Below are 21,120 nucleotides of genomic sequence, written 5' to 3'. Positions count from 1 at the left end.
TGGAGCCTGTAAGCAGGAGGCCCCAGGCAACTCAGCCTGGAGTGCTCAGCCCAATGAAGGTAGGAGAATTGAGAGAGACTTCAGAAGTCTGTCCTTTGTATCTGGAACAGGACTCTGAAGCTCAGACCGCATTCAGATCCTGATCATAGTTTAGGTCCCCATAGAACAGCTGCACCTCATTCCCTTGGTAGAGTGGTGCACTTGTCATTCACAGACCAGGAGGGGAGTCAGAGCTTCACATTCTGAGATCTTTGTCAGGGGTCTGCTAATAATACTCAAAAGCTCAGGAAGCACCGCAAAAGCAGGCACAGGCTGGAGAAATGAGTAAACAGAGAAAAAAAAGAGGAATACCATTGAGAAATACATTGTCTTTGATCACAAGAAGGATCAAAATACACAATCTGAAGATGAGGAAGTACAAGCCACCTCATTAAACACTCCAAGAAAAATGGAAATTGGGCTCAGGTTATGACAGCTCACAAAAGATTTTGAAAATCAAGCAAGGGAGATAGGAGAAAAATTGGGAAATGAAATGAGAGAGACTCATGAAAAACATGAAAAAGAAGCCAGCAGCTTAGTCAAGGAGATCCAAAATTGTTGAAGAAAATAACATGTCAAAAATCAGGGTAGGTCAAATGGATAAGAAAGTTCAAAAAGTTATTTAGGAGAAGAATTCTTTAAAAAACAGAATTGGGCATATGGAAAAAGAAATAAGAAAACTGTTTGAGGAAAACAAATCTTTAAGATGCAGAATGGAACTATAGGAAACTGATGATTTTACAAGAAGTCAAGACACAATACTTCAACACAAAAAGAATGAAAAAATTAGAAGAAAATGTGAAATATAACATTGATAAATCAACTGATCTGGTAAATAGATTTAGGAAACATAACATAAAATTATGGGGGAAAAAGAGCATTGACCTAATTTTTAAAGAATTCCTACAGGAAAATTGCCCAGATATCCTAGAAGCAGAGGGTAAAATAGAAATCAAGAGAATCCACCAATCTCCCCTGGAAAGAGATACCAAAAAACCCACCCCCAGGAATATTATGTACAAGTTCCAGAACTCCCAAGTCAAAGAGAAAGTATTACAAGCAGCCCGAAGGACGCGATTCAAATATTGTGGAGCTATAGTCAGGATCACACAGGGCTTAGTAGCATGTACATTAAGGTCTCATAGGGCTTGGAATATAATATTCCAGAAGGTAAAAGAGCTCAGAATGCAACTGAGACTCAACTACCCAGCAAAACTGAACATCCTCCTCCAGGGAAAAAGATGCACTTTCAATGAACCAGGGGAAATCTCAATGTTCCTGTTGAAACAACTAGAGCTGAACAGAAAGTTTGACCTTCAAATACAGGACTCAGGTGAAGCATAGAGAGTGGAGAAGGGTAAAATATGAGGGACTTAATTGTGATGAATTGCACATATTCCTCCATATAAAAATGATACTGATAATATTCATATAAGGCATCTAATTTAGTAGAGCAGCTAGAAGGAGCTTTTATAGATAAAGCACAAGAGAGAGCTGAATTTGAAGATATAATATATTGTAAAAATAGAGTCAATCACTAAAAGGGAAATTTAATGAGACTAAGAAAAAAGAGAGGTGGAATAGGCTAGGATATTTCCTATAATAAGATTTTTTATTGCAATGAGCTATTTCAATGATATGGAAGGGGGGAAGGTGAGGGCGAATGATGGAACTTTCACTGTCATCAGAGATGGCTCAACGAAGAAACAGCATATACACTCAATGGGTACAGACATCTTGAAAAAAAAGGAGAGAAGGGGGATGGGTAAGGAGGGATGTGAATGATGGAGGAGAGTATGGATCATGGGGGGGGAGAGTGGTCAGATATAACACATTTTCTTTTTCAATTCTTGAAGTAGCTGGGATTGGGTGGCATGTCAGGGACCACAGGACCAGGTGGTTGCTGGCTCTCAGGGGTGTTATGTGGGCGCAGGGCCTCTTGGCCCTAGGGCCAGTGATCCGTCCACTGTGCCACTCAGCTACCCTATAGCACATTTTCAAAGAGGGACAGAGTGAAAGGAGAGGGAAATATATAGTGTATGGTTGTGGGGAGGTATGAATAGAGCAGTTGCAATCAGCAACAGTGGAAAAATATGGAAGTAGCTTTTGTGATGGACTTATCATAAAGAATGTGATCCAATGGAGACAGAACTGGTGGTGTTAGAACACAGGATGAAGCTCATTTTTTTCTTTTCTTTATTTTATTTCTCATGAGGGTCTATATTTTTTGTGTGAGGGGATATTATGTTTACTCTTGAACAAGAATATTTTAGTAATGTGTAAAAAGCATTATTTGTACAAAAATAAAAATAAATTAATAAATTAATTTCAAAAACAAAAAAAGTCAATTATTCCAGTAAATGTCCATCTTTCCCAGTATTTCTGGATAGTAGATTCTTGGTTGTAATCCAAGCTCCCCTGCTCTCTAGAATATCATATTCCGGGTCCCTTGATCCCTTGATGCTAAGGCAATCAGATCCTATGTAATACTGACAGTAACTCCTTGGTATTTGAAATGTTTCTTTCTGGTAGTTTGACAAACATTCTCCTTGATCTGATAATTCTGGAGACTGGCCTCAAATTTTCTTGGTGTTTTCATTTTGGGATCTCTTTCAGGAGGAGATCAAATTCTTTTGATGATTATTTTTCCTCCTTCTTCTAGAATATCAGGGAAATTTTCCTTAACCATATCCTGAAGTATGATCCAGGATTTTTGTATTTTTGTTATGATTATTCAAGGTTTTCAAATAATCTTAAGATTATTAAATTGTCTCTTCTGGATCTATTTTCCAGGTCAGTCGTTCTTAACCATGAGGTATTTCACCTTTTCTTCTTCTGTTATTTTAAAATTTTGTTTAACAGATTCTGGGTGCCTCATGAATTCATTAATTTCCACTGATTCCAGTCTGTTTTTGAAGATAATTATTTTCATTTACCTTTTGATCTCTTTTTTCATTTGATCAGTTATATTTTTTCAGAGAGTTGTTATGCTTCTCTTTTGCTCAATTGTGTTTTTAAGGGAAATTTTTTTTTTGCATTTGTCCAATTATATTTTTAAAGGATTTGTTTTTTCTCTCATTTTTTGTTTTAAGATATTAATTTCTCTTGCATAATGTTAATTTTCTCTAGTGTTTCTTTCCCATTTTTTCCATTTGATTTTTATACTGTTTTCTGATTTCTTCTAAACAATATTTCTGGGTTGGAGACCAATTCATATTCTCCTCTGAAGCTTCACATATACTTTCTCTTCTGTCCTCCTTTTTTGAGCTATTATCCTTATCTTCCAGGAATCATTCAATTGACCTTATTTTGTTCTGGCCTTTTCTTCATTTTTGGATGTTAACTTTCCCTAAGGATTTGTTTTGCAGGGGGGAGGTATTGGAAGACAGATCTTATGTATTGTGATCCCTAGAGGCCTTTCTCCTTGGAATTAGGAACTCCAAGGGCTTACTCAGAGGACTCCAATTAGCAACCAGAAGCTTTCTCTGGTTTGTCAGTCATGGAGGTTCAGTGGCCCATTCCCTAGTCCTGGGATTTAATTATTTGGTCCTTGCATAATCTGGTGTAGACCATCAGCACTAGAAAAGCCAGAGACTCTCTCTATGGGTAATCAGAGTTTGGGAAGATCCATGGTCCACACAGGGACCTTGGGGCAACAAACAGCTCCTGGACTGTTTCTGTGTTTTTATGGGAGAAAGTCAATCCCTCCTACAGGAACAATGGGAGTGCCACTGGAAACATGGGGGTTTGCTGGAAAGCTGGGGACCAGATGATCTGTCTGGATGGGTTTCTGGTTAGGTGTGGTAGAGCTCTTCCTGTTATCACACCTTACGCTACCACCATGTGTTAGATCTTTGCTTTCTGCTCTGGGCACACTCACTCTCCCTTGACAGACCATTGCTGGGAGATGTTGCCCTCTGTTTTTCTGTGGATTCTGGCATTCCAAAATCTGTCAAGAGGCTTGATTCATATCAGTTATGAAGGAAAACCATGAAAGCTGAAAATAGTAACAGAGTGATCTACCATCTTGACCAGAAGTTCCCTGTATGATATTTTAAATAAAGAATTGGTTTCTGCAAGAAAAAGATCAGCTCCATCTTCCCTTTAAAGTTCTAAGGGTAATCTCATAAGGTAAACGGTTCTTCTCTAAATTTATACAGTCCAGTCTGCATTCCACTTTTTCCCCTATGTTATAGACAATGCCAGATAATACCCACTCTACATGATCTAAAAAGTATTCAGCACACTCATTTCATTTAACCAATAAATATCATTTATCTTCCCCAAATTTAGTTTATATGAGAATATAGTAAGTAGTCAAATGTAAACATTACTTTCCAAAACTCAAGGATACATGTTCTGCTATCTTTATTTCAGAATATGCCATAGTCAATGAAAAAGTCATATATTCTTAGATGTATTCAGTCGACTATATATGGAATAACAAAGAAGAATTGGGTCTTTACTTCTCATAAAATTTGACTTTTTGAAGTCTTTAGCAGGTACTATTAATCCTGGACCCTGGTGGCTCACTAACACAAATTTCAAAGCTCACAAAGTTCCGTGCTAAAGTTAAAGGAATAAAGATTTATTAATCACCTCTCATATACCATGTTTTTTGCTAAGACCTTTACTTTTATTTACTCATTCAGTCCTCATAAAAACCCTGGAAGTTGGTTGCTATTATTGACCAAATTATACAGTTCATGAAACTAAGGGATATAGCAACTGGGTAATACAAGTTACACAACTAGCAAATGCCTGAAACTGAATTTAAACTTAGGTCTTCCTGACGACAGACTTGATACTCAATGCATTGGTATCACCTATCTTTCTAATCAGTTTCATCTCTAATACTAAAACAGCAAAGAACAAAAACAACAGGGACAGAAAGGAAGGGCCAAGTGCATATGATATCCTGTTGAATCATGTGAAGAGAGACTGCCAGGACCTCAGAAGTTAGTTAGACTTAACCTAACTAAACTCATTCTGCTCATAGTAGCATTGGTCTATCCAAAAGGAGAGAGGACAATTGAAATTTTTACTTTGTACTTTATAGGATAATAGTCTATTGCCTATAGAGACTCTTATTATTCTGCCAAATCATAAGGTTTTATTTGTTTACTGCAATTATTACTCCCTTTAGATTCTATTGCCAATTATTCTTAATATGTCCACTTGTAAGAATCTGTATCTCTCAGATTTCTGATTCCTATTAAAGTTGGCTATACAAAGTAACACCTCAACAGATTATTATTATTAATATGTATACATATATGCAGTTTAAAAGTAACACTAATGTTCAAGTAGTGAGTGTAATAAACTCAATAAACATAAAGAAATGAAAAAAGGGAGGTTACTATACATTTTATATTAGACTTTAAATTTTGTTTATGGTCTGGAGTATATTTAAAAATTATCTTTTTTTCTGGGGAGGCTAGGTGGTGCAGTGGAGAAAACGCCAGCCCTGGAGACAGAAGTACCTGGGTTCAAATCCGGTTTCAGACACATAATAATTACCGAGGTGTGTGGCCTTGGGCAAGCCACTTAACCTTATTTGCCTTGCAAAAACCTAAAAGAAATTCTCTCTTTTTCTGCATTTGTGAGGATATGTTATGTGATAAAAAGTATTAATTTTTTGTGAAGGTGCTATGCACAGCTGAAAAACGGGTATACTCTTTCTATTTCTATTTTCTCCAGAGGTCTAGCATTTTGAATTTTTCTAAACTTCCATTTATCAAATTTATTCTTTTTTATTTATTTTATGATTAGAACTACCTAGGGGAATTCTCACTAGAATGCTTTTTCTATTTCCTCCCATAATTTATTTAATATTTTATTTAAGAATTTGGAGATTTTAATATTTGACAAGTAGATATTTATTACTTATATTGCATCATTTATGGATTCTTTTAGCAAGATGGTATTTCCCTACTTTTCTCTTTTAATTATATCTATTTCTGCTTGATTTTGGTCTAGACACTCCAGTCTTTTTTTACTTAACTGAAGCATAATGAATTCTATTCCAGTCCCTTATTTTAATTCTGTGTGCCACATTTTTAAAGTATTTCTTGTTAAAAAGAATTTTTAGAAAGAAAGAACTGGGAGGGACTTGTGGCCAAGAGAGCACAGTGAAGACAAGCACTATGTTAAGGTCTCCTGATCTTTCCTCATATATATGAAACAAATCTCTTAACATAAACCCAATTGAACAAGGCCAAGAAAGAGAAGTTAGGAGAAGAACATCTAAATCAAGGTTTGTCTTCCAGGATTTTGGAAGAGCTAGGAACAGAAAGCAAACTCTGCTGGGAGTACAGGATGGGGTGAGAGCCTGAGAGCAGGACTAACCTTATCAGCGATGGAGGCTTGAGTAAACTAGGGAGCAGAGGCATTGGTGGTGGCACTGACTGTCTTGGAGCTTACCAGCAGGGCTGGAAGGCAAGTTCCAGTGCAGGATAGTTACAGACATCGATCCATGGGCTCATCTTGTCTGTAGAAACTCAGAGTCCATACCTTCATTTCAGCTAAATACTTGGCCCAGAACAAACACAATTATAGCACCCCCCCCCCCAAAGCTCAAGAGTGAGCAGCAGAGCAACCTCAGCTGTGAATAGGAAGAGAAATCACCTTGCTCCAGGGGTTATCCCATTATGATTCAAAGATAAAAGTATTCAGAAACTTCAAACACCCCCTCCAGGCCAAGGAAGAGGGCCTCAAATCAAGATCACAGACACTTGAGGGAAAGCAATCAGCATCCATTACTGGTCTGCCCTCTTGGCCTTACTAAATCCAATGAGTAAAGCCTCTAGGGATCTCAACACCAAACCTCTGTGAATCTGCCCCTCCCCCCCAACACAACATCTTAGGAAAATGAAGAAAGGCCAGAAAAAAGAAGGGTTCATAGAAAAATTCCTAGAAAGAAAAGACCCTAACTCAGAGAGATCTAGAACATCTGAGGAAATTATGATTTGGTCTCCAGCACAGAAAGACTTTCTTGAAGAAATCAGGAAGGATTTTAAAAATCAATTGGAAAATTTGGGAGAGAAAATTAATACCTTGCAAGAAGAAAACAAATCCTGGGAAATTATAATTGGACAAATGGAAAAAGAAAATAATTCTCTAAAAACCTCAATTTGTCACATGAAAAACTCTTTCAAGAATAGAATTGACCAATTGGAAAAGGAGTTATAAGAGGTAAATGAAGAAACTTCTTGTCTAAAAAAAGAATGGATTCTATGGAAATCAATAACTTCATGAAACAACAAAATTCTCGTAAATTAAACCAAAAAATTGAAAAAATAGTGAAAAATATAATATACCTCATCAGCAAAACCACTGACTTCAAGAATAGATCAAGAAGAGATAATCTAAGAATTATTTGTCTTTCTGAAAACATTGAAGGGAACAACATGCTTTGTCTTGATATTAAAGAATTTAGTGATGGAAAACTTCCCTCATATCATGGAACCAGAGGGCAAAATAATTATTGAAAGAATACACGCAACTCTGTGACCTTTCGCAAGCCACTTAACCCCATTTGCCTTGCAAAAAAAAATCTAAAAAAAAAAAAAAAAGAACACAACAATCCCCTCCAGAAAGGGATCCCAAAATGGAAATGCCAAGGACATTATGGTGAAATCCCAGAACTCCCAGAAAAAAGAGAAAAATCCTGCAAGCAGCCAGAAAGAAACAATTTAAATATCAAGGAGCCACAGAAAGGATTACACAGGACCTGGCTGCATCAACATAAAAGCACTGAAGACCTGGAATGGGATACTCTGAAAAGCAAGGGAGCATAAAATACAGCCAAGAATTCATTATCCAGAAAACTTAGCATTCTCTTTTTTGTGCAAAAGATGGGCATTTAATGAAAAAAGGAGGATTCCAACATTTCCTGATGAAAAGACCATAGCTTAATAAAAAATTTGAAGTTCAAGCAGGAGACTCAAAACACACGTGAAAAAAAATTTTAAAAGGCTGTAAAACAAAAGAACAAAAATTGCTATCCAATAAGAAGAAATTAGCTATATCCTTACCTTGGAGAAAGACTCAAATTACTCTCAATAATTCTGTTAGAGAGAATATATTAAGCCAGAAGTGATGGACACTCATGAGTTTATGTGACTCAGATGGAATAATTTTTAAAAATTCCTCCTTAAAAAGGAGGACAGTAAAGAGATAGGAGGATGAAGGAGACTGAATCGGGTAAATCTCATTACATGAAGAGGTGCAAAGGACCTATTTCAATAGAGGGGAAGAAGGGAAGAGATGAGAACCTCCTGAATCTTACCCTCATCAGATTTGGCTTAAAGTTTACATACATAAACTCAGTTAAGATAAGAAACTTTTCTTACCTTTCAAATATTAAAAGGGGGAAAGGGGTGGGGAGGAAAAGTGTAACAACAAAAGGAAGTGAAGGAAAAAGGGGCAAAGGGAAAAGGGAAATACAGGGGAAGGGGCTGGATATAGGAGGGCAAACACACTAAAGATGGTGGTAGTTAGAAACACAACACTGGGGAATATGGGTAAAAGGGAAAGAAGGGAAATAATACAAATGGTGGGAAGAGTGAGGATGAGTGTTACCTGACCCCCACTATTTTCCTCTCCACTGTATGAGCCTTCCTTGTTCTCCAGTTTAATGTGAGTTTTATTCTTCCTCTTCTTTCTAATTCATTCTTCCTCTTCTTTCCAACTTTTCTAACTGCATTCTCTTTTCACCCCATCATTTTTTAAGATTATTCCCACATAACTGACTCCCTAATATGTCTTATTGCTGTATAGAGTCCTTATAAGTACCCTGGTATTGCTAATGTTCTTAGATACTACATATATAATAATGTAATGTAAAAAATTAAATTTGGATTAATTCCCTTATGATTTCTCCTTATGTTTACCTTTTATGTTTCTTTTGATTCATATATTTCATAATCAAGTGTTAAGCTCTGGCCTTTTCATTAGAAATGCTTGAAAGTCCACTATTTTCTTAAATATCTATGCTTTTCTCTGAAAAGTTTATCTAAGAATTGCTGAGTAGGTAATTCTTTGTTTTAATCCTACCTCAAGCTCTTCTCTTCTTCAACATGGTTATAGCTAAAACTTTTGTCATTCTAATTATGACTCCATGGTATTTGAATGGTTATTTCTAGCTATTTGAAGTATTTTATCCTTGACCTGGGAGCTCTGAAATTTATCAATAATATGTCTGGGTGTGTTCATTGTGGGATTTCCTTTTTTTGTTGTTTGTTTGTTTGTGCAAGGCAATGGGGTTAAGTGGCTTGCCCAATGCTACACAACTAGGTAAATATTAAGTGTCTGAGGCCAGATTTGACCTCAGGTACTCCTGACTCCAGGACCAGTGCTCTATCCACTGTGGGATTTCTCTTAATTAGGCATTGATGTATTCTTCACATTTCTATTTCCTGGTTTGGGGGCAATTCCTTTTATATTTTCTTGAAATGTAAGCTCATATTTTGATCATGGTTTCAGGTAATCCAAAAATTCTTAAATTATTTTTTTCAGTTGATTTTCCAGGCTACATTTTTTCTGAGAGATATTTCACTTTTTTTTTTCATTTTTAGAGTTACTTTTCTTATTTCTTGATATCTCAAAGAACCATTATTTGTCTGATTGTAAGTTTTAAGGAATCATTTTCTTTAGTGAGTTTTTGTACTTCTGTTTGGTCAATCAATTCTTCTTTTTTATGGAATTATTTTCACTGGTGAAAGTTTTGTACCTTTTTATCACTCAATTCTGGAGGAAATTGCACAGTTATTAATCACAACTGTGAATATGAATGAGATTAATTCATTCAATAAGTTGAAAAAGATATAGCAAAATGGATTAAAAAAATAAAATATGCCCCAGGTCACCCAGTTAGGTAAATTTTAAGTGTCTGAGATTGCATTTGAATTCAAGTCCTCCTGAATCCAGCCTCAGTGTTATATCTACTGTGACACCTAGCTGTCTTCACCTGTCTTGTTTTCTTCAGCATTTTGGTATATCTCTTTTACCACACTGTCAATTTTCTTTTTATTGTTTTCTTCTCTCAATTTCACTTAAGCAATTTTTTTTTTATCAATCACTCCTATTTGATTTTGAAAATCATTTTTATTTCTTCAAGGAATTTTAGATGGGGTCATTTCCAAAGGATCAATTTTTCTTTGAAGCTTTGTTTCTTGGCATCATCGTCTTCTGAGTTTATATTTTGATCTTCCTTGTCCCCATGGTAGCTTTTTGTGGTCTGGTTATTTTTTTTTGCTGTTTGCTCATTTTTCCAGTCTATTTCATGACTTTGAGCTTTATTTTAAAGTTGTCCTCTGTGCCTAGCATAAGTGGAATGGAACACTGTTTCAAAGTTTTATATTTTTTGTACTGCTATTTTTAGAGTTATTTCTGGAGGTCTGTGATATTTTTGTGCTTCCAAGATTATGTGAACCCTGAGGTGGCCTCTGGTCTGTACCCAAGAAAGCTTTGCGGTGGCTTGAGACTTCTAGTCATGCTGTTCCTTAAGGTCCCTACTCACTTATTGCCAATAGTACTATACCCTGCCCTTTAACTGTGACTTAGAATTAAGTTTAAGTAATGGGGTTGCTAGATATCATCCAGCACTTCACCAACTACTAGCAGTGCTCTCATGCAGTCTCCTTCTGACTTCTTTTTTTTTTTTTTTTTTGCAAGGCAATTGGGGTTAAGCGGTTTGCCCAAGGCCACACAGCTCGGTAATTATTAAGGGTCTGAGACCAGATTTGAACCCAGGGACTCCTGACTCCAGGGCCAGTGCTTTATCTACTGCACCACCTAGCCGCCTCTCCTTCTGACTTGTTATCAAGTCCTCTTACCATCATTAGTTTGAGAACTTCCCAAACTATTGTAACTGTCACTCTTACTATCACCAAATTAGTCTCTTTTCTTAGAATCATACTTATTGACTGGAAATGCATTAATAACCGCTTAGTTCAAATTCTTTTTATAGACAATGCAATTGAGGACCAATTAAACGGGGTTTTTTTTCAAAATTATGTTGATATTAATATCTGGAATTTAAACTCACATTCTATTATTCAAATTTATTGCTCTTTCCATTGTATTGTAAATGCATAATTTACTCAGTATAGAATTGCTAATGATCATGTATAGAGCTGGAAACTAAAAAAACTTAGAGATTATCTCAGTCTAAATTATTTTTTTCATTTTCCTGTGAGTAAATTGAGGCTCATACAGATGCAATCATTCTTTATCATGAAACTTTGACATCCAAGCTAAATTAGTAATAATCCTGTGGAAGGAGGGTTTAGTAAATATCCTTGAAGAAATGAAAAGTAGTGTTGTATCACTTCTGATACCACTTGCCTAAAATGACACCTAAGTTTTGAATAGGAGATGATTATGACAGAAACAAGTCAAAAGTTGTTCTGTAGAGAGCAAATATAATGTATTTCATCTTTTTTTTGTTTATCTGCATTACATTGCACCTAGTCTTGAATATTTTGGTACATTTACACTGTGGGAAAATTTATACTTAAAGTTTTCTGAACTCAATCATGTCTCCTTTTTCCCCATAGAAAATCATCATTTGATTCATGTTTTTAAAAATGTCATGAAGTCAAAGATATCCAAAAATCAAACAGAATTATGCCAGTGTTTTTTGGGGAGAGTTTCTTAGCCAGAATGCTTTCATTTTTCCATTTATGATAGCCATTTTCTGTGTTGTCTTAAGGAATTGGAACAAACTGCTTTCTTATCCATATAAAATATCTTCTTAAATTATAATTATTGCTACACACACACACATACACACACACACACGCACACACACACAAACACACACACATACACACACACACACATATATATGTGTATATATATATATATATATAGATATAGATATAGATATATATAGATATATATATATATATTTTATCTGTTCACCTGATTTTTTCCATGGCAATGTGTTTAAGTGTCTTGCCTAAGGTCACAAAGCTTTAAGTGTCTTAGGTTGGATTTTAATTCAGGTCCTCCTGACTCCAGGGCTGGTGCTCTATCCCCTGTGCCAGCTAGGTACCCTCCCTTGATAATTTACAATTGACATTGGAAATAATTTTCTAATGACAACTATTTCACTATTGTGTGATTCCTGCAATATATTTTCAAAAGAAGTGATTATCTAAAGTCAACATAGTAAAATAGATATTTAGGAAAATATTCTTTCTCTAAATTATCAATTTTCAACAAAACAAGAAAATCTTCCACGTATTTTAGAGATGTCATAAAATTCCCATGAGAACATAATTTCTTCTGTTGATATTTTCACTTCAATAAGGAAGTCAACAAGCATTTATTAACCAGTGAAGTATAGGCCAGCAATTATCCTAGGTGCTTGTGATACCAAAAAGAAAAAAAAAAAAGAATCTGGTTGTGGAAAGCAAAAAAAATATGATCATGGTCCTTAGTGAGCTTATTTTCATGAAAACAATTAAGTACATACAAGAAATATACAAGATAATTTGAAGGTAACTTCAGACAGAAGTCACAAGTATTGAGTGGGATAAGAAAAGGTTTTTTTTAAATGTGGTGGTGGTATTTTATCAGAAGCAAAGAGAAACAGTTTTACAGATATGGAAGACAGGGAGGGAAAGGCATAAAATTGAGAAAAAGAGTATCTTATATTGAGAACATAAAAACATCTAGTATTATTGGAACTTAGAGCATATGGGAAGGAATGAAGGAAGAAGACTAACAAGGTAAGTATAATTTAATATTTAATCCTAGAAATATTAGGGAACTAATGAAGATTTTTGAATAGTCAGGTCAGGCCTATAGTTTAGAAAGATCATTTCGACCCCTTAATGGATAATGTAATAAACTAAATCAAGAAATCTATCAGAAAGCTATTTTTAACATTAGTATATAAATTTCTTGTTATTTTTGGTTTTCTCTCCAATTTAGAAATTTTTTTCTTTTTTCCTTTTCTCATTTTTTCAATAAATCAAGAGAGTAATTTTCTATTTGTCCTCCAACTACTGTCATAGATCACCTTTAAAGCTTCATAGGAAATTGTAGAGAATGACTTTGGCCATAATATACATCATGCTCTGGCCAATCTTTGAGTTAGCCTCTCCAAAGATAGCTGACTGACCCTCAGATGAAGGATGCTCAGTCCTTCTCCAGATCTAGAATAAGCCAAAGCAAATATTTCTTTTCATAGACTTTGAGAACTCATGGTCACCCCTACAATATAATGAAGTCAATGATTAACACTATTTAAGGGCCCATGTGTGCCATGAACTGTGGTGAGCAATAGGGCTAAAAAGAATGGTTTAAGAAAACAAAAAAAAAAAAAAAACAAGAACTTGTTCTTGAACAACTCAGTATAATGGGAGAGACAACACATGAACACTCATAAATAAACAAGATATATACAGCATATCAATTGGGAGTAGTATCAGAGGGAGAGCATTAACATTAAAACTGTGATGGAGGTCAGTTTCTCACAGAATGAATACCTTGGATGATGAATGAAGATTTTGGGAAAATGGGATTTATGTTTTCATTATTTTTCTATTTTTTATTTACCTTGACTATTTTTTAAAATTATGTGATTTTTGTGGGGATGAACACTTTCATATTTGTTTCCCTCAGGATGGCAATATTTTTATTTTATTTTTTTGTTATGAAGGAAAACATCATTTTGGGCATAGAATAGAAATAAAAAGTATATTTAGAAAATAAATTTTTTTTAATTAAGACACTGCCCCACCATGCTAGCCCTCCCCCCGCTTTCTTCCTCTTGCTCTGATAACTCATCCTATCAGTATAATAATGCTATCATGATATTGGGTAGCACACATCATGCTATTGTTCTATGGCTTCATTTGCTATCCCTTTGACCCCATCTTTCCCTACCATTCCTGTCTATGTGTTTTCTCCTCCTATTTAAATTTAAGGACTTGTGAACATAGTCTGTCTTGGTTTCATAATTGTTTATTGTTGTTGTTATTTTGTAATTGTGTCTCCAGTGCTTATCATATTCCTTGATAGAGAAGACTAATAATGTCTTTTAATTCTAAAGCAAAAAAAGTTTTAAATAATTTTGTGATTAAGAAAATGTATCTCCCTCCACTGATCCAGTCTTATTTTATAATATTGTCCTTCTTACATTCACCATTGAAGTCAAATATACCTGCTTATTCTTTTCCATGTGCAACAGTACATCTTTCATGTCTTTGCATATGTTCCCCTTTACTGGGAATTCATTCCCTCTTTACCTCTACATGAAAGGTTGTTTTTTACCTCTAACCAAGATTTTTTCCTATTTCCCAAGCTATTAATTCTATCACCCTCGTCAAAAGGCTTTCATTGCTTTCTCTATATTTGTTATTTATACATATATGTCCATGACATGTCACTTAATCACTCAGTAAAATGCATAATAGAATATATCCTTGCCAAAAACTTCTCAGAAGGTGTCATGAAAAGTTGGACAAAACTAAAATGTCAGAATAACAATAAACCGTGTGGACATCACTGATATTTTGAGAAACATCATAAATTACACTTTAAAAAGATTGCAAAAACAACGGAATTCAATGATGTAAGACAGATGTGTGAGAACTACTTGAAACTTCAAATTCATCAAAATAAATTATTCTTCTTTTCACTGACAGTGGTATTTCATTTTAATAAACATGCATTATTGAGTATTTTTAAAATGCAGAAAAAGAATAATTTATCATCAATTCTTCCTTTTTATTCCCTAACTATTTTTGCTTTTTCACAGACATTTCCACTGGGTCTAGGAGATGGGCAGCTCTATACCTGGACAGATGGTTTGAAAAGAAAAGATTGGCATGATTATGGAAGCATTCACAAAGATGCTCAACGCTCAGGTATGAAACTCTGAATGAGCCAAAATACTGTGTTACCTACTTTTCTTTTTTGCACTTTAAGGTTACATAATCCAAGGAGTCATCTGGCATACACTGAGATATGTCTTAAAGGGATAACCAAAGCCAATGGCAGATGGAAATCGGTTTATTGAAGTTTCAGAGAGTGCTGATGAGGATAGAAATGATCATGTGATATTTACCACAAAGTCTTGATTACCTATATACCTACTGAATCACAGAATGGATCTCAGAGGACTTGTATTCCAATCTTTTGAAGTCAATTAGTCAACTAGCATTTACCAAAAGATCATTATATTCCAGACACGGTGATATTATTATTCAGTCTTTTTCAGACATGTCCAAGTCTTTATGATCTCATTTAGGTCTTATTTTTTTTTTGTCAAAGATACAAAAGATAAAAGATTTTTGGCAAAGTGGTTGGCCATTTCCTTCTCTAACTCATTTTACAGATGAGGAAACTAGGAGAGTGACTTGCCTAGGGTCACACAGTTAATAAGTGTCTGAGGTCAGATTTAAATTCAGAAAGATGAGTCTTCCTCACTATAATCTATCCACAAGGTTACCTAGCTAGCCTGACATTTTGATAACCTTTTACAAATGATAAATTTTATGCCCAGAAAATTCAGATGATTTACTCAAACTTACATAACTAGTTAGGTAGGATAGCTATCTTTTAAATCATTTAATTCCAAGTCAATTTTCCTTTTTATAGTACATTTCTCTATATCATATCTCTTAATTAAACCTCTGTTTATACTGAACTATCCCAGTGAGTTAAAGCTTACTACCAATGCAGATAAGCACCTGCTCAGCAATTGATAGTTGTTCAGTCGGCTAAAACACTAAGAGGTTAAGCACTTGGCCAAGGGCACCCAAACAATATGTGAAAGGGAGAGGTCTTAAAGTCTTGCTGACCCTGAGGTCAATTTCCATCGATTCTATTATTTATTGTCTCTGTAATGATTTCTTTGGAAGCAAAGCGCGATATTTGATGTGTCAGGCTTGGAGACAGTATAGACTTAGTTCAAATCCTGCCTCAAAATCTGGATGGTAATGCTTTAAATTACCTTATACACTCAATTGCCTGTATCCATTTGGTTTAAATCCTGTCTTTAATACTTGCTGTCTGAATATACTCAGGAAAATCAATTGAGACCCTCCTTGTACCCCTAGCTACCTTTGCCCTAAATCCAAAAGATAAAACTGGACTACCTCTATTTGAGAGTGCAAGGGTAAACAATATAATTTGAACTCTTTGTATTTAATACTGTAACTTATATATCTCAGGTGTCTTAAAATATTAGTTAAATAGAGAATACTTGGACTGACTCTGGAGTAAGATGAGGAACTGCATTCATTATTCTCTATAGCACTGTATTGAGGGGGGGGATGCCTATTAACCTTTAGCAGCTAAAAGGAAAAGGGTTAAGTCAAAATTAATGGAGGCTCATTGTTTTGGGTTTACTGTTCTAAGTAAAATATAAAAGCATATTTCTGGGGAGTTATAAAACAGGGATTAGTCAAAAGCTACACTTGATCTCACTGTGACAAATTGTGAAATTAATGCTTTCCCTTTCAGATGAAGTCTATGATTCAACTAGCTTTCTTTTCAGACATGTAACAATATCGGAAACATTGAATTCATTACCAACTAAATCCTATAAGGTTCAATATAAGATATATGGACTCCTGGGCAATAGATAGCAAATCTATCAGGTCTTGATAGAATAGAACCTATATCTAACATTCTACAATCATTTATGAATTATTATGAATTTTATTTTGTTTGTTTCTAAAAAGCCTTTAAAGGAGATTTGGAATCTTGATTCTTCAATTCATTGCATTTGCTGTGTTTCTAAGTTTGTACCATAAAAGTTGACTGTCAGTTCATCTACATATCCATTCACAAATCAGTCAAATAGTTTGTCCTAGTAAAATGTAAAAATATCCAGGGATAGGGAAAAACCTATAATCCAGATTCAAGAGAGAGGAAATTTTACCTTTTCTTTGCTGTATGTGAGAGCAATGAATCTGCAGTCAGAGTAACTGTATTTTAATCTCAGTTCTTATGAGCAAATCTCAACCACATTATATTTCAGTTTCCTCATCTTTAAAAAAGAGACTTTTACTGATAGCTCACATGAACCTTCTCATTTATTAGAGTAGACTGAAGGAGTATATATAGATAACACACAGGAGAGAGCTGAATAGGAAGGTATAAAATGTTATAAAGGACTCATTAAGTAAAAAAGTATGTACTGGGAGAAAGGGAAAAGAGGTAGAATGGACTAAGATATTTCATATAAAAAAGTGAAGAAAAAAAATCAAAAAAATTTTGCAATAGACTAAAATGGGGGAAGGTGGGGGGGAATGAGTGAGCCTTCATTCTCATTGGAAATGTCTAAGAGAGGAGCCAACATAGATATTCAATAGGGTAATGAAATATATCTTTTCTTTTTAGTTTTTTTTTTTTTTTTTTGCAAGGCAAATGGGGTTAAGTGGCTTGCCCAAGGCCACACAGCTAGGTAATTATTATGTGTCTGAGGCCGGATTTGATATCAGGTACTCCTGACTCCAGTGCCGGTGCTCTATCCACTGTGCCACCTAGCCACCCCAAGAAATATATCTTAACATAGGTGAAAAAGGAAAGGAAAGGGATGGGAGAAGGGGATGGGGCAGGAATGGAGCTTGAAGGTGATAGATGATAGGGAAGATCATGGGAAAGGGTAGCTGATCAGATATAACACAGTTTTTGTTTTGTTTTGTTTTAATTTTTGCAGAGTGGTGGGGTTGATTTGCTTGGCCAAGGTCACAGGGCTGGGTGTCTGGGACCAGATTTGGGCTCAAGCACTCCTGCCTCCAAGGCAGGTTCTTTATCTGCTGCACCACTTGACTACCCTACAACACACTTTTGATGGGGGAAAAACAATGAAAGGAGAGACAGAATAGAATAAATGGGAGTGGGGTGGAATAGATGGAGGGAAATACAGTTAACAATAGAAAATTTGAGGAAAAAATATTGAAGAAACTCCTCTGATAGTTTTATGATAAAGAATGCTATGTAGGCAGTGCAGATGTTATCTGAACATAGACTGAACTACAATTTTTTTTCTTTTTCTCTCACTTTATTTTTTATGTGGTTTCTCTATCTCTGTGGGGGGAATTATGTCTATTAGTATAACAAGAACATTTTAGTAATGTATAAACAAATTTAAAAAGAAGGGCTTGGCCTATATTTAGTGTTCTTTATCTTTTTTAGTATGATCCTCTTCACAATTTGATTAAGCCTGAGTTGATAAATTATATACAGAACACACACACACACACACACACACACACACACACACACACACACACACATATATATACTTATCCATTACGTGGAAGTTCAAAATTCTCTCTCTTTTACCCTCTTCCCTCTCCAACTTCCCCAGAGCCACCCTGAAAAGCAAGCAATTTGATATAGGTAATACATGTTGAACCATGCAAAATAGTTACACAATAGTCATGTTGTGAGCAAAAATATAGGCAAAAAACTCTAAAGAAAAATAATTTTTAAAAGTATGTTTCAATTTGTATTTAGACACCATTAATTCTTTCTCTGGAGATCGATAATATTTTTCACCATAAATCCTTCAAAGTATGGTTTAGCAAGGTGGTGGCAGGAGAACAGACTTTCTTAGGAGCTCTCTCCAAAATATTTCAAAAATCTTAAAATTATGACTCCATCTAAATTTTCTAGAGACAGAACCCAGAAAGATCCAGTGAGGCAATTCTTCAGCCCAAGGTCACTTGGAAAGTAGTAGGAAGACTCTGTTCCAAGGGATTGGAGGGGGCATGAGCATGCCAAAGTTAAGGAGTTTCAGTCTTACAGGCACAGCCCCAGAGTGGCTGGCAGCAGAAGCAGTTTCCTGACCTACCAACTCGGGGGAACCAAGAACAACTTGGAAAATCAGCAGAGAGACCTCTGCTAGTGTGAGCAGGAAACCCAGGCCAGCATGGCCATCCTCAGTATGCCCAAAGCCCTCAGTACAGCCCAGATCCTAGGAAATGGAAGCAGGCCAAGGAAGAGCCTCCTGGCACCTGCTTTCTGAGTACTCATCCCACAGAAGGTAAGGGAGTGGAGGGAGACTGCTGAGGTCTGTCTTCTCTCCCTGGGTCAAGTCCCTGGGACTTTGACCATATTCAGGTCTGGTAGCAGTCTGGGGCCCCCACAGAGCAGGGACGTTCCTCACAGCCCTTGGGCAGAGGTGTGAGTTTGGAGTCATTCACAAGCCAAGAGAGAAGTCAGAGTCTCCAATCAGACCATACGAACTGAGGTCCTTGTGGAGGTGTCCCAATAATACTCAAAGGCTCAGGAAGTACCACCAAACTGGGCACAGACTGGGGAAATAAATAAACAGAAATGAAAGGAACCTGAACATAGATAATTACTTTGGTCCCCTGGAATACCAAAACACACAATCTGAAGATGAGAAAGTCCAAGCTTCTGCAGCTAAAGAGTGCAAGACACATAGAAGTTGGGCTCAGTCCATTATAGAGCTCAAAAAAGATTTTGCAAAACAAGTAAGAGAGGCAGAGGAAAAATTGGGAAAAGAAAACAAAGATTCAGGAAAAAAACATGAAAACCAAGTCATCAGCTTAATCAAGGCAATCTAAAAAAATGATGAAGAAAATAAAATATTAAAACCAGTTTAAGTCAAAAGGATAAAACAGTTCAAAAAGTTAATGAGGGAGGATTCTTTGAAACGCAGAATTGGCCAGATGGAAAAGAACATATGAAAGCTCACTGAGGAAAACAAATCCTTCAAAAGTGGAATGGAGCAAAAGAAAACTGATGACATTGTGAGAAATGAATAATTCAACACCAAAAGAATGAAAAACTAGAAGAAATGTAAAATATTTCATTGAAAAAACAACGGATCTGGAAAACAGAGGCAGAAAAGGTAGTTTCAAAATTATTGGGCTACCTGAAATTCATGATCAGTAAGAAAGCCTTGATGTCATTTTTGAAGAATTTCCACAGGAAAATTGTCCTGATATCCTAGAAGAAGAGGGCAAAATAGAATTTGAGAGAATCCATCGATCTCCCCCTGAAAGAGATCCAAAAAAAGGTTAAAAAAAAACACTTCCAGGAATGTTATAGCCAAGTTCCAGAACTCCCAAGTCAAAAAGAAAATATTACAAGCAGCCAGAAGGACACCATTCAAATACCGTGGAGCTGCAGGACTTAGCAGCAACTACTACAGGGCTTGGAGTACAATATTCTGGAAAGAAAAAGAACTTGAAATGCAATCAAGAATCAACTACTCAGAAAACTGAACATCCTCTTCCAGGGGGAAAAGATGGACTTTCAATGAAACAGGGGAATTTCAAATGTTCCTCTTAAAATGACCAGAGGTAAACAGAAAGGTTGACATTCAAATACAGGCCTCAGGTGAAGCATAGAGATTGGAGTAGAAAGGGAAATTATGAGAGACTTAATAATGATAACTGCATGTATACCTGTATGGAAAGATGATGCTGATAATACTCATATGAACGTTCTCCTTTAATAGAGCAGGTAGAAGGAGTTTTACAGATGCAGCACAAGAGAGAGCTGAATTTGAAGATATAATATACTGTAAAAATGGATTCAATGGGTGAAAGGAAAATGTACTGGGAGTAAGAGAGAGGAGAATTAGAATAGGCTAAGATATTTCATGTAGCTTTTGCAATTGTATGGAAGGGGAAGGTGAGGGGGAATGAGGGAACTTTCATTTTCATCAAAAATGGATCAGAATAGAAATAGCATACACACTCAATAGGATACAGACATCTAGAGGAAAAAGGAAAGAAGGGGAACAGAGTGAAGGGCAGGGATGTGGGTGATAGAGGAGAGGGTAGATCATAGGCGGGGATAGTCATATATTAAACAATTTCTTTTTTTTTAATTTTTTCAAGGTGGTTTGATTGGGTGGTCTGTCCAGGACCATGGGACTGGGGGGTTGCTGGGTCTCTGGGGTGGCATGTAGGCTTGCGGTCTTTTGCCCCCGGGCTGGTGCTCTGTCTGTTGTTCCACTTTGTAACTCCATAGCACATTTTAGAAGAAGGTCAGAGTGAAAGGAGATAGAAAATGTAATAGATGGCAGTGGGGAAGAATAGAGGAGGGAATTATAATCAACAACAGCAACTG

General features: G+C 35.8%; 1 protein-coding gene across 1 annotated transcript in view; it reads left to right on the top strand.

Moving 5' to 3' along the window:
- Positions 1–21,120, top strand: part of GALNTL6 (polypeptide N-acetylgalactosaminyltransferase like 6) — a 1,756,803-nt gene that overhangs the window by 512,644 nt on the left and 1,223,039 nt on the right. The window contains exon 2 of the mRNA XM_074228966.1: positions 14,816–14,924. Coding sequence (XP_074085067.1) covers positions 14,816–14,924 — 109 coding nt within the window. The remainder of the gene's footprint in view (positions 1–14,815; positions 14,925–21,120) is intronic.

Source organism: Macrotis lagotis, chromosome 3, assembly GCF_037893015.1.
Source record: "Macrotis lagotis isolate mMagLag1 chromosome 3, bilby.v1.9.chrom.fasta, whole genome shotgun sequence".
NCBI classification, from domain to species: domain Eukaryota; kingdom Metazoa; phylum Chordata; class Mammalia; order Peramelemorphia; family Peramelidae; genus Macrotis; species Macrotis lagotis.
The sequence above is the reverse complement of the archived record's forward strand: the minus strand, read 5'-3'. Positions and strand labels throughout refer to the sequence as shown.